The sequence below is a fragment of the Chenopodium album genome, chromosome 19 (genome assembly GCF_948465745.1).
Source record: "Chenopodium album chromosome 19, dcCheAlbu1.1, whole genome shotgun sequence".
NCBI classification, from domain to species: Eukaryota; Viridiplantae; Streptophyta; class Magnoliopsida; order Caryophyllales; family Amaranthaceae; genus Chenopodium; species Chenopodium album.
In genome coordinates this window covers 34,263,393-34,276,407 of record NC_137852.1, presented here as the reverse complement: position 1 = coordinate 34,276,407, position 13,015 = coordinate 34,263,393, and the positions used below count along the sequence as shown (strand labels likewise).

Sequence of the window (13,015 nt, the reverse complement as noted above, 5' to 3'; positions counted from 1 at the left end):
GCTAACCCAAGGCGAACATTTCAAGGTTCGGAGGCAAATGAAGGATATTTTTCATCAAAAAATTTCCACGCTTTAGAGTCTGCTGGATGCCTCATTATACCATCAGGATCATCAACACGCTCATCACTATGCCATCTCATACTTGCTGCAGTTTTGGATGACATATACATTCTTTGAAGCCTGGGAATCAAAGGAAAATAACGCATTGTCTTTCTAGGAGTCCTTCTAGGCTTAAATTGTGATGTTGAAGATTCATTATTACGTTCATCAATTTTCCATCTAGAAGCATGACACTTAACACATTCATCAGCATTAGCATGATCCTTCCAGAATAGCATACAATTATTAGGACAAGCATCAATTTTGATAGACTCAAGGGAAAGGCTCTTTATCATCTTTTGAGCATCATAAAAAGATTTTGGCAGAGTGTTACCTTCAGGTAATGCTTCCTTAAATAGATCAAGAATCATAGACAAGCTTTTATCACTTATTCCACCTAAGCATTTTATGTGGAATAACTTAAGCAAGAAAGAAAGTTTTGAGAATTGCTTACAACCAGGATACAACTCTAACTCTAGCGCAACACTCTGAAAACAATAATGATAATGATTTGCAAGGTCGAGAAGGTGATAACAGTTTAGATCAAACAAGAGATGACATTACTTTAAATGGACAAGAAGATTTCAACAATGCAGACATGATTAGAAGTTATGATGATGAAATACCTATAAATGAACGAGAAGACAACAATGGTATTATTTGTTATTTATTCATGGTTTTTATTTACAATGCACGAATTAATACATTTCATAATGTTTTTATATTATAGGAACAAAAAAAAAGAGAAAAACTTATAAGACTAACAATCCTAGAGGCCCTACAAGAAATCTTCAAATGGCAAAAATGAGACCCGGTGAGAAAAAAAAAGTGGATTTTAACATAAAAGGTCAGCCGATTGGTGTGAATAGGGCTTGTTTGGCAAATTATTGTGGTGCTCTTGTACGAGATCCTCTTAACGCTCCACTTTATGAAGTGAAAGTATTTTCACAGATTTCGAAAGAAAATAAGGAGAAGATGTGGCAACTTGTTCTGGTATTTTTTATTTTATTTTATACCTTGATACAAATAGATTATGTTTTTTCTTGCAATTTTTTTTTTTTAGTCACTAATAACAACATTTCTATGTATTGTGAAGGAAAAATTTGATATAGGACTTGAGGATGACGAGGATGAAGAGGGACGTGAAAAGAAGTTAAAAGAAAGAAAAAAGTTTATCATGGAATCTTTGAATAAGAAGTATAGGAATTATCGCGCAAGATTGAAGAATACTTATTATGATACAGTTGGTACAGATGAAGATCGACTGAAAGAGGAAAATATGCCTCCAAATGTTGATGAAAATGACTGGAAATGGCTTGTTGAATATTTTGGGTCAACAGAATTTAAGGTATAGTATAATGTTATCATATATTTGTTTTTTTCTTTTTTAGTTCTCGACATTAATTATATATTACTTTTCATATTTTAAAGGCCATAAGTAAAAGAAATGCTGACAATCGATCTTACCAAGATGCTGGACACACTGCTGGGACAAAGAGTTTTGCTCAAAAAGCCGAAGACATGGTAAACTCTTTCCCTTTTTTTTTTTTTTTGCAAAAAAAAGTTATTTTATGATGTAACTTTTTATGATATCAGTTCAATCGTGACAAAGTAGTGCCAAGCCTGTTGGATTTATACGAGGAAACTCATTCTAAAAGTGATAAAGCACCTATCACTAAAGTGGCAAAAGAAACCATGGTAAGAATTTACGTAGTAGTAAGAGTAATATTGAAAAATAATACTATATGTATAATGTATTATAAAATCTAATGAACAAATCCTATCAATAACTTAATTCATCGTATTTTCATTTTTTATTCCTATATTATTAAAGGTATTCAGAAAGTTAATTGTGGAGGTGGTATATGTGTTGTGATTAAAATGATGTTGGAGTTGTTTTATGTTTATTGTGTGACAGCAGGTTGAAATGATTATACTAAAGTTGGTTTTCAGTCATATTATAAGGGAAATGTTGTCTAAATTTATGTAGAAGTAAAGATACATTTTATTTGTTATTAGTTAAAAAGACTTGTGGCCTTTATTTTCTCTATAGGATCAATCTAGTATATAATTAATTGATTTCATTTGTAATTATTAGCGTTTTTAGTTTTTCCCCTTTTTATATAATCTTACATCAAATTTTTTTTTATACAGTCAAAAATTAAAGATCTCCTTATGCAACGTGAGGCAAAAGAAATAGACATGACCGATGAAGAAATCTATGAAAAAGTTAAGCCCATTGGTAAACGTGGTCGTTATCGTGGCAAGGGAGTCAGTCCTTCTATTACATCATTATATGGGACATTTAGTGAAGGAGAAAAGTTACGCAAAGAAGCCGATGAAGCAAAGAATGAGGCAATAGAGGCTAAACAAGAGGCAAAAGAAGCTAATGTGAAAAATAAAGCCCTAACTAAAAAGATGAGAGGCCTTCAGAATGAAATGGAGGTCATGAAAGATTTCATGGGGAATATTTTGAACCATCTAGGCTATGATTTGTCTGAATTAAATATGGATGAGGTAAATTTCATTATTTGATACTATTATATGATTATTGGATTAAATTTAAAAAATAGTTTTTGTTTGTCATTGCATACTAATTATGAAAATATAGGTTAATGATAACGAGGATGACGATGAGGAAGATAATGATGAGAATGACGATGAAGAGGATGATGAAATTCAAGTAGATGAAGTTTAGTAGTAACATTTATTTTCATTCATTGTAAGTTCTAGTGAACTAAATTTTTTAATCTTTCTTTGGATGTGATAACATTTAATTATGATCATTTATAGCTTTGTTCTATTATTTTTTTATTTTGTGAATTAGTGATCTATACTTATTTAAATCTAATTTTTCATCATTGTAACAAATATTTAATTTCATACTTTTCAATGACAGGAAACTATATAATGAAGATGGCTAGAGATGGAACTGGAAGAAATTGAAGAAAATAATGTTGTTTTCTAGGCTTATAGTTTTAGATTGAAAACTCTTTTGTATTCACATTATCCAATTTTTTTTAAAATTATTTTGAAGTTACGTAGTTTAGTAACTTAAATAAATATTTTTGGGTCAATAATGTAATGACTATTAAATTATTAATAATGTCATTTTTGTTTGATTTAATGAAGCCAACTTGCTTTACATATGTTATATTGACATGATAATAAATCTTTTAAAATGATTTTGCCTATAAATGTACAACAAAAATAATATCATGACATAAGAAATTCTTGTAATATAAATTTCCATACATTTCGAATTAATATATTAGAGGCATATATAATGTTTTTTGCCTCTAAAAACCTTTTATGTCAAATTTCTAATTTGTATCTAAATATCATTAGCATTAATATACAAAATTGCATCTAATTATATTTTGAGATAAAACTATATGATTGCTTCTAAATGTATATGGTATTTAGAAGCACATAGATATAATGCCTCTGAATATATTTTGAGGCAAAATTATAAGGTTGCCTCTAAATATATATGGTATTTAGAAGCAAATTTTCATAATGCCTCTAAATATATTTAGGGGCAAGATTATACGATTGCCTCCAAATATATTTAGGGGCAGGATTATATAGTTGCCTCTAAATATACGGGTTTTTAGAAGCAATGCATTGTATTGCCTCTAAAAGAGGCTTTAGAGGCAATCATCAATTAGCGACAGAATTTTTAGAGGCACTTGATTAATTATCTCTAAAAGTTATTAGAGGCAACATCATTATTATTAGAGGCATTTTTTACTTGCTTCTATAAGTAATTTTTTTTGTAGTGATACTGCGCCTGAGGTGCGCATGCGTATGGCATCGACCCTATCATCAGCTGAGGTTCGGTGTTGACGGATTTACCGCCTGTCCGACTCTCATGCAAGGACATAGAGTTCCTTGCTGATGCTTGTTTGAAGCTGTCTGGAAAGCTCGAGGTGGAAGCTGACTCAGACTGCTGCTGCCTCCTTCGATTTATGACTTCTCTTGCATCGAAGGTAGGCGTCTTCTTGGCCTCCGGCTGGGGTCGCCGGGGCATCAGAATCTTGGACCAGTCAAGTTTTGCGGCTGCCTTCTCCTTTGGGTGAGGAGTTGGCTGCCTGTCCTTGACCGGCTTCTTATTCTTCCCATCATTGGGAGTCTTTTTAGCCGGCTGACTCTTGCTAGAGCCTGCCGTGTTTTGGTTGATCATGGCCTTGATTTCACCTTTGAAAGAGTTCATGAATTTCATGAGCTCATCTCGGGTGACTGGGGCTTGGCCTTTGGCCTTCTGGGTTTCCCCTTCTGGCCTTCCAGATGGGCGCCTGCTTGGGCCCGCCTGGTCTTCATTTCGCTCCAGTTGATCTCTGGAATGAATGGATTTATAGATGAGAGAGCCATCCTTAGATGTGTAGGTCTCCACATCATCATCTTCATCTTCTTCCTCCTCCTTAGTGAATACCTCTGGCTGAGGCTGAGGGATTTCAAACCCTACCGGCTGAACAACCGGTTGCATGTCGTCCGGGGTACCCGTCTGAGTGCCCGGACGTAGAGAGGTAGAATTGAGAATCGGTACAGAATTTTGAACCATCTTGAGGTACTCTCCCCACAGACGGCGCCAAATGTTTTGGGGGTTTTTGTCCCTTGGGAGAGTTACAACTCGAAGACTGGTCCGGAGGGCTTCTGTACCTGCAAAATCACGGAGACACCGTTTCGGTGGTGCTCCGCCTCCAACGCTCAAGTTAGTAACTTGAAGGAGAGGAAAAGGTGCGGAAATTTAGGTGGGGATCTACTAAGTTTTCTAGCTCAGTTGTCTCTATCAAAGGGACAGTTTGTAGTAAATGAAAGAACGTGTCCTCCAAAAGAGGGGAATTTCCCTATTTATAGGGTCATTGGGATTTGTGCCCCTGATTAGGTGACAGAACCCTAATCAGAGATGGGCTGCGCCGTATTACGGCTTTCTCGGGATTTGGGCCTGAAGGCCGACATTCTCCCAAATATCTGGGATGACACGTGTCACACAGGGATAGGTCCACTTTGGACCATCCCCAAGCTGACACGTGTCACCCTCTGATTGGGCCACGAGGAGGAGTAAAATTACCCTAAACACCTACTTTGATCGTTTTTCTTTTCTTTTTTTTTTTCTTTTTTTGAACTTAATTTGTTTTTTATGTGTTAATTTTATTTTTATTTTTGAGGTTTAATTTGTCTTATAAATTGAATCGGAGTGTCATATGTGAATGAGTTGTTTTAGTTACTAATTCAAGGAAGTATTATTGTATTAGATTTGAGATTTGATATAACGAAGTATGGTTTATAACATATGGAGTTGGTCAATTTTTGCTATATAAAGGAGTGCTTATATCAAATATTCAAATAAGCCAGTAACCGCAATCTTAGTTGTAAATATTCTTAATATTAAATTCAGACCATATCAATCTAAGATAATTGAATGTTACATTTTTTAATGTTCAGAATCTGTAGTGACATTTTCAAAAATTTCCTTGAAGACGATGTTTTTTGTATAGTTTTGTGGCGCAGTTCCCTTGTTATCAATGAGTATTCGAAGTCCATCCCTTGAAGTGACTCTTGATGCTGCCACATAAAGTTATACGTGGCTAAATACGGGTTCTGGTAAAAAAAAAAGAGTTGTCTTCTTTAGTGTTTGTCCTTGTAGGGAATATTTCAAGCACTATAACCCCAAGCTTGAACCCCACTGTGATTATACACTTAAGTATGGTGGCGTTCCAAAGGGAAGGAAGCTAGAGCAAAAGAATCGCCAACAAGTTTTAGGAACTTGTAAACCAATCACGAAGTGAAGGTTACACCCCTTAAACGATCCGGGAGATCGTCAACTACATAAGGCCAGGAACCAAATAGGGTTCGGGGATGAGGGTATGAATCCAATCTACAAAAGAAAGGACCCGCCCTATAAAATAGGCCTCTACTTTATTCTGCTCGTATTCATGTGCGCTTTCTGACTAACATGCAAACATTAGGTTTAGGCCTAAACCTGTTTACTATATGTTGGTTGAATATTAATGCACAAATAATACTATTATTGGCGATCACTTGATTTAAAATCATATTAGCCTAAACCAAATTATTAAATATCTTATTAAGCGTGATTTCAAATACAAATTCCCTTTAAACAAGCATAAAAGGTGTGATCAAGTAATAACAATAAATATAATATCAAGCAACATAATATTAAACATAATCATCATAACAATAATAATAATCATAATATAATCATAATCATGATAAGGCATTATAAAGCTTAAATAATAATAGCAAGATCCTAGGCATGATACTAACAAGATTAATAACAAATCCTAGCATGTCACTAAACAATAAAGATCAAAGCTTTAAACCTAATATGGTACTAAAATGGTATTTGAAAAGAGTATAGGCATCCTAAACATGATACTGGAAAGCATTAAATAACATCATATCCTAACATGATACTAGGAATATTAAACAAATCTAAGCATGATTTCTACATTGAAAGAGAGTAATAAGATTACATACTTTGAAGCCTCGTATCTCTTTCTAATAACAAAATACACAAGTTAGTAAACTTCAATGAAAATAATAAAATTAAAGAATTAAGGAATTAAATTAGAATCAAGTTAAATAAAGTTTTGACTAGATTTGGACCAACCCTCAGAAAATATTAAACCTTGCACGTCTAGGGCGAAGGCAACTTCGAACTTGGCTAGATGATTCTAAGTCTTGTGTATGCGGAATTGTGTTTAAAAGGTTGGTTTAAAAAGAGAGAGAGAGAGAAAGAAAGCATATATTGCTCAAGAGAGAATTGGGCGATTCTGAATGAATGAAAACAGAGTTTTGAGACCCTATTTATAAGGAAAATAATTCGGAAAAGTATAGAATTTTATTAGGAATAAAATTACACGCTGTAGCCAGAAATACACGTTGTCGCGAGGCGAGGCGACAAGGTCTGTCGCTTGGCGACAGTCTGACTTGCACGCGCTTTTCCACACGGAATCTGATCTTTAACCAAATTGATCTACGGAATCCGTACAGAAGATAAAACGTATCTTTAAAAATAATAATAATATTTTATTCCAAATAAAAATCCATCTTAAAATAATTATTAAATCTAATAATATTATAATTAAAAGGAACCTTCTAGAAAATTCTAGAAAGTTATAATTAATTCTAACAATTTTAGAATAATATTTAACATTGGGCCCTCCTCTAGATCATTGGGCCGTATATAAATAATTAACCGGGCCCAGTTTAGTATTTTGGCCATAACTTCCTCAATATTCATCGGAATTGGGCTTATAATATATCGTTGGAAAGGTCTCTTCGAACCCCATCCAACTACACTATTATTGGACCTTAATTACGGAACAAACTAAACTGGTTTGGCTATTTTTAATAAAAAAGAGTTATTTTCAAAAGTAGAGAGAAGAGAATTTTAAATAAAACTAAACCGCAACACTTGACTTTTCCACACTTTCACCTTATTCGATTATGATTCGACGTGAAAGGCATTCATCACTGGGTTTGGTTTTGGGGAGAAACACATGGGTGTCTACAATCCTTGACTCTTATTTATTGTCATTGTGTAGCATACCTTCACCAGAAATTGCCGCCTCTTGAAAATGAATGGCAATTTAGAGTTCGTAGGGATCATTACTGTCCTTGGGATTAATGCCTTATTTCCTTTACATTTTCCTGTCATTATCTCTGCCTCTATCACCTAAGTTGCTAAATGTGTGACATTAGCCTTGTACCGTTGCATAGGCCTTCCTTTTGCTTTAGGTTCCTTAGTAGTATGATAGGAGTGCCTACTTTTAGGTGTAACTCGTGATCTGGTATCCCATTAAACTTCAAGCTGTTTAAGAACTCTATTGGGTAAAGGATATCTTGATCGGCTATATTTCCAGAACTTTTGCATATTGAATCTGAGCTTCGATATGTTTTTGTTACCCTAGGTTGTGAGTCCATGATGTAATTGTTGATTTCATCCACTGTTGCATACTTTGGGGTTAAAATGCATCTCTCACATAAATAATCGGGATTCTTATAATAAGTTTGCAAAGTTTCTTATGTCTTTGATACCATTTCTTTTATTGCATCTTCCTTCGGATCTATAATTAAGTCATCAGGTACCTCAATCCATGTGTCCTCATCTTCTCCTTCCATTCTCGTCAGTGGTATAGTGCCTTCTCCTATGGATAATATCCAATTGCCAAATTCTTCAATTTTCCTCCTGTCCACTACAAGAAAAATGTCTTTTCGTAGCGATTATTTCGTAGCGATTGTACATTCGCTACAATATGCAAGTATGTTTGGTGAAATAATTAAGGAAGTCGTATCATTTTACAATCGCCATGGTTTTCCCATATAAAATTGATACGGAAAACATAATAATACATATTCACACTATTTTTACACATTTAAATAATTTTGAGAAATCGTATCATTTACAATCGTCACTAAATCCCAAAAATCGATACGAAATATTGTTTGACAAAGAATACATAAAATATGTCATAGCTTATTGGCGATTCATTTAATATAAGAGTTTGAGGTTGCATGTTCAAATCTTGTAAAGATCATATGCATGTTTTTTTTTTTGAAGAAGAAAATGAGTTCAACATTTATAGCGATTGTAATCGCTACAATAATCACCACGATTGGATGTAGTTTTTCGTATCGATTATTGAGGCCTACCCCAGCGATATTGAAAACCACTGCTAAAGGCTAAGGCAACGGGGGAAATTGTATCGAATGACCATTCGTTGGAAAAGCTTTTTGTTGCAATTAGAATCAATACTAAAGGTTAAAATAATCGCTACGAAAAGGTTATTTTCTTGTAGTGAGCTTCTTCGTTGCTCGTCTGTTGTAGTCTCATGTTTCTGTGTAGTGTGTACACCTTGCATTCTTCCCACAATTTTGATCTACTTATGGTGGCTCCAACTATATCTTCTCTTCTCCCTTTTGGCACTACTGGTAGGATCTGTTTGAAGTCTCCACCTGGTAACACCGTTTTCCCACGTTAGATAGTAATTTCAGCATTTTCATCTGTTATTCTCATTATGTCTCTTATTGATCTATCGAGTGCCTCAAAACAATGTCGGTGTACCATGCATGGGTGCTTCGTCCCATATTATGAGCTTTGTTGTGCGTAGCAAATCTGCCAATTGTGTCCCTTGTCGTATGTTACATGTAGAAGAGTTAGTCAAGTCTATTGGGATCTCAAATCTCGAATGTGCTGTCCTTCCTAGCGGTAACAATAGGGATGCGATTCCAGAAGATGCTACTGCGAGTACTATTTCTCCCTCGGATCTTAACCTTGATATTATAGTCTGGTAGAGATATGTCTTTCCTATACCACCATGCCCATACACAAAATAAAATCCTCCTTTTTGATTCTTAACTGCTTCGACTACTTCGTTATATATTAGCTTTTGCTCCTCGTTTAACCCTTTACTCAACAGTCCATGCTCAGTTGCTAATTCTTCTCTGTCCAAATATAGTTGTTCAGCTATGTGTCTATTATTTGATGTTTTCACTAAGTTTTCGTGCGGTGAAGGTAGAGGTGGATAATCTCTTAGTGTTTTACCATAACTCTGCAATATTTTTTCAATCTCTAAAAGGACATAGTTCTTCGACTGATTTTCAGACAATTGTAGTTCAGAGTAGCCTAATTGCTTTCTTTGTTTGTATAAGACATCATCTAATCAGAGTAGTGCAAAAATGTTCTCCCACAATTGTAAAGGTTCACACACTTCACAAAATAGTAGCATTGTGACAAAAAGCTACAGTAGTTGTGTCGAGTTTTCCCATAGAGACGCCTCACGAATTGCATCATTCCACTCTTTATCACCCTCTAGCGTTTCGCGAGCATAACACGCTGCTTTGAAGGTAGGATAAATTGTTCCCGCGAATGTCCTTATATCTTCATATGACTTGGGTGTCTTCACTACGTTTAATAACATGCGCAAGTAGAAGTGTTCACCTGTGGTTGGGTGAGCGTAGTACATCCTTCCAATGCTGTTTTTATTTTTTCTAGGTCTCCATTCTTTGTCATCTCCATGCCAAGTAAATCTTTTTTGGAATTGGGCATAAGTGAGGCCTTCTACCTCTTGATACCTTGCATTTGTTGTTAGCCATTACGTGAATATAATTTTCTCAACACCTTCCATGTTTAGGACACTATTTATCACTTGGTATTCACTGAATGTGACTCTGTGCTTATTAGGCAGATGGAAACTTAATCGCATTACTGCTGGTGTGCGATAATTAATGTCGTATTGGTAAACCTCCACACATCTTCACATGATGATATGTAGCGACAATTTAGATAGGCCTTGACTTCATCCATTTTATCTTCAACTGAGAATGTTCCTCTATCTGGACCCTTGTGTATGTACTTGGATACGTACTTGATGGCCCTACTTTTGTTGCACCATTCTACATTAATATGTGCCTGGTATTTAACAATTAAGTCTATATTGTGTGGTACGATATCACGGTTGTCGCATTCAATTCCACCCTTAATTAGTGTGTGCCCGTTGTCCCTTCTTCTGTAGATAGGAAATCCATTATAATCTGTGAATGTTTCCTTATTGAATTGTTTAGGGTAATGCTTTGAGCATTTTCCTTTGATTATGCATGGGGATGTTTTTCTTGCTTCTCCGCATGGTCCGTGAGTCATAAATTTTGATACTGCTGCATGTGCGTCTGGCTGTAGATGTTCATCAGGTATTTCAGTCGAAATAATCCGATCTATGTCTGTTTTGCTAGGAAACTTGTAGTCTGAGTGAAGGAATAGTATAATGTGTGCATGTGGGAGAACTCTTTTTTGAAATTCAATTGTGTAGAGAGCTGTGAATTAAAGATAAACATTCATTAGGAATAAGCTTAATATCATCTTCATCATAATTTTCTTTTTCTATTTCTTCATTTTGATATTATCATCATTAGTTTTTTATTAAGCTTCAATTTGATATCTTCGTTATTAGTGTATGATAAAGCTTCATTTTTATGTCGTCATTATTAGTCTCTAGCTTACCTGCCAAAACTTTCCCAAAGTGATTTTTTCGTGTCAAGTCTCATTAGTTGATTTAGCTTCATTTTGAATACACGGACGATTATGTCAGGTCTTTCTTCTGCTTTTTGTCCAGTCATATTGTCCAACATTTTTTGTATCTCAAACCATTTTGGATTTGCGGTGAAGGTTACATAGGTCTGGGTTTCCGTAAACCATGCAAATAGCCATAGCATCTTGGTAGTTTTCTACCTTGTATCTTGGTCCACCCGTGAAACTGGAGGGTAGTAAAACAGTTTTTCCAACTAATAATGGGTCATTATCTCCCCTTGCTACTGCATCTTTTAGCCCTTCATATAATTCACTCCTTAGCTTTGTCTGATTGTTTCGTACATACCTTAGCCTTTCTTCTTCTATGCATGTGTATGCGTCTACGAAAAATTGAAGGAGTAAGCGTCCTCCCCATAGTAATATGGATTCATCATCTATTCGTTGTTGAATCAAATAACAATAGTATTCACACATAGTTTCGAATTTCCTCTTTCGGTCCTGTTTTCCTCCTTGTCTATAATCAATGTTTGTTTGATATCCATCTTCCTCATAAGGAAATAAAAGTGGATATTGCATTGCCATATAGCTTGGATGTAACTCAATGATTCTTTGCAAGCCTTCAGTTTTGTGTTCTATGATTATATCACGATGACCAATTGTATCCTCATAGTCACCCACTATAAGAGCTGCAACTTCAGAAGCACTTGGCATGTTGTATTGTCTTACGTCTTTAGAACGATTTCCTATCAGTTGTACCCAAACTGGGATGAAATCATCTTCTTTGAAACGGTCTCTTGCCATCCGAAAAGCTTTAGCAAGTTCGTTGTTTTCATCTAGCATTCCCAGTAGATCCTGAACTATCTTTTTAGGGTCCAAATTTTGTTGAGTTTCTCCAGGACTAATGGCGTGTAGTCTATTCTCAATTTCATTCTCTATATCATATATGTATAACTGTAAAAACTTAGGTTGGTTACCATCAATCGGGAGTAGCGACCCAATTTTGTGGTGATTTTGCCCGCTAATTCGAAATGCATAAGGTCCTTTGCCATTGTTTATGTCCTTATCAATCTTGCCACCCATTGATGTAAATGCGAAGATGGAATTATATCCTCTTACGTTGTCACGAAAATTTTTACTCTTTATCACCGTCAGGGTACATAAGCTTCTCCAGAACATGGGGGGCTCTTTGGTGTATGTAAAGGTAATATCACCCGACCATCTTGACAACAATTTTTGTAACTTGGGTCTTTTGCGTTTTTTTCTTTTTCTAGACATTCTTCCAACCAAAATAATGCTCCACGATGTTTACATGTATCAATGGGGTTCTTATTCTCTGATTGTGCTAAAACAGCTTCTGGATTGTGCAGCGAGCTCATAGTATTGCTATTTTGATTTAAAGTTCGTTCTCGCTGTGTTTCGACGTTGTTTAAGTATATTCATTCTTTCCATCCTTTCTATTTTGTAATTTGATGTGCATATGGCTGTATGAAATTTCAATGGTTAATATTTTTTAATACATATAACAAGAGATTCAAATTTTGTTTTGAAAATAATTTGTTTTATGATACTTACTGCTTTGTGTGTTGAAAGGTTCATTTAACCTTTGTGGCTTAACATGAATTGAAGATGTAATGCATGTGTTTGCTTTTGTGAATTGATTCTCTTGCATCATATTCATTCTCTCAATTAAGCCTTGCTATTTTGTGATTTCTGGTGTTGTCTTCTGCAAAATAGGCAATGAGTATTTTAAACCTCAAAATGCTATACTTTATTATAAATACCTTATTACATTGACACCTACCACTGTGTATAATTGAAGAATGATTTGGGTGTGCTCTTTTGTGAAAGTTTGTACTCTACATC

At 35.0% G+C, this 13,015-nt stretch overlaps 3 protein-coding genes across 3 annotated transcripts; 1 reads left to right on the top strand and 2 right to left on the bottom strand.

The window, feature by feature from the left end:
* Window positions 1–812: 812 nt before the first annotated feature.
* On the top strand, window positions 813–2,797 carry LOC145594265 (uncharacterized). Its single transcript, XM_081650600.1, has 6 exons — window positions 813–1,092; window positions 1,196–1,447; window positions 1,531–1,623; window positions 1,696–1,797; window positions 2,254–2,616; window positions 2,711–2,797. The coding sequence occupies exons 1-6, from the start codon at window positions 895–897 to the stop codon at window positions 2,795–2,797; spliced, it is 1,095 nt and encodes a 364-aa protein (XP_081506726.1). The 5' UTR covers window positions 813–894.
* A 4,185-nt stretch (window positions 2,798–6,982) lies between these two features.
* LOC145594264 (uncharacterized) lies at window positions 6,983–8,250 on the bottom strand. The gene is made up of 4 exons (XM_081650598.1): window positions 8,167–8,250; window positions 7,897–8,085; window positions 7,679–7,804; window positions 6,983–7,102 (listed from the first exon to the last, which is right to left on the bottom strand). Exons 1-4 carry the CDS (start codon window positions 8,248–8,250, stop codon window positions 6,983–6,985), a joined length of 519 nt encoding a protein of 172 aa, XP_081506724.1.
* Window positions 8,251–9,173: 923 nt separating this feature from the next.
* LOC145594263 (uncharacterized) lies at window positions 9,174–11,253 on the bottom strand. The gene is made up of 3 exons (XM_081650597.1): window positions 11,126–11,253; window positions 9,911–10,203; window positions 9,174–9,787 (listed from the first exon to the last, which is right to left on the bottom strand). The coding sequence occupies exons 1-3, from the start codon at window positions 11,251–11,253 to the stop codon at window positions 9,174–9,176; spliced, it is 1,035 nt and encodes a 344-aa protein (XP_081506723.1).
* Between the last annotated feature and the right edge of the window lie 1,762 nt (window positions 11,254–13,015).

Bases quoted from the DNA above. Each gene is read 5' to 3' on its own strand.
- LOC145594264 (XM_081650598.1), bottom strand. From the start codon at position 8,250: ATGGAAGGAGAAGATGAGGACACATGGATTGAGGTACCTGATGACTTA. The intron at 7,805-7,896 runs GTAGGCACTCCT...TTAGCAACTTAG, and splicing joins ATCACGAGTTACACCTAAAA to GTGATAGAGGCAGAGATAAT. The intron at 7,103-7,678 runs GTATGCTACACA...CGGATTCCGTAG, and splicing joins GGCGGCAATTTCTGGTGAAG to ATCAATTTGGTTAAAGATCA.
- LOC145594265 (XM_081650600.1), top strand. From the start codon at position 895: ATGGCAAAAATGAGACCCGGTGAGAAAAAAAAAGTGGATTTTAACATA. The intron at 1,448-1,530 runs GTATAGTATAAT...CATATTTTAAAG, and splicing joins TTGGGTCAACAGAATTTAAG to GCCATAAGTAAAAGAAATGC. The intron at 1,798-2,253 runs GTAAGAATTTAC...TTTTTTATACAG, and splicing joins AAGTGGCAAAAGAAACCATG to TCAAAAATTAAAGATCTCCT.
- LOC145594263 (XM_081650597.1), bottom strand. From the start codon at position 11,253: ATGTTGGACAATATGACTGGACAAAAAGCAGAAGAAAGACCTGACATA. The intron at 10,204-11,125 runs GTAAGCTAGAGA...AACAAATGCAAG, and splicing joins CTTTGGGAAAGTTTTGGCAG to GTATCAAGAGGTAGAAGGCC. The intron at 9,788-9,910 runs GTGAGGCGTCTC...TACTCTGATTAG, and splicing joins AGAGTGGAATGATGCAATTC to ATGATGTCTTATACAAACAA.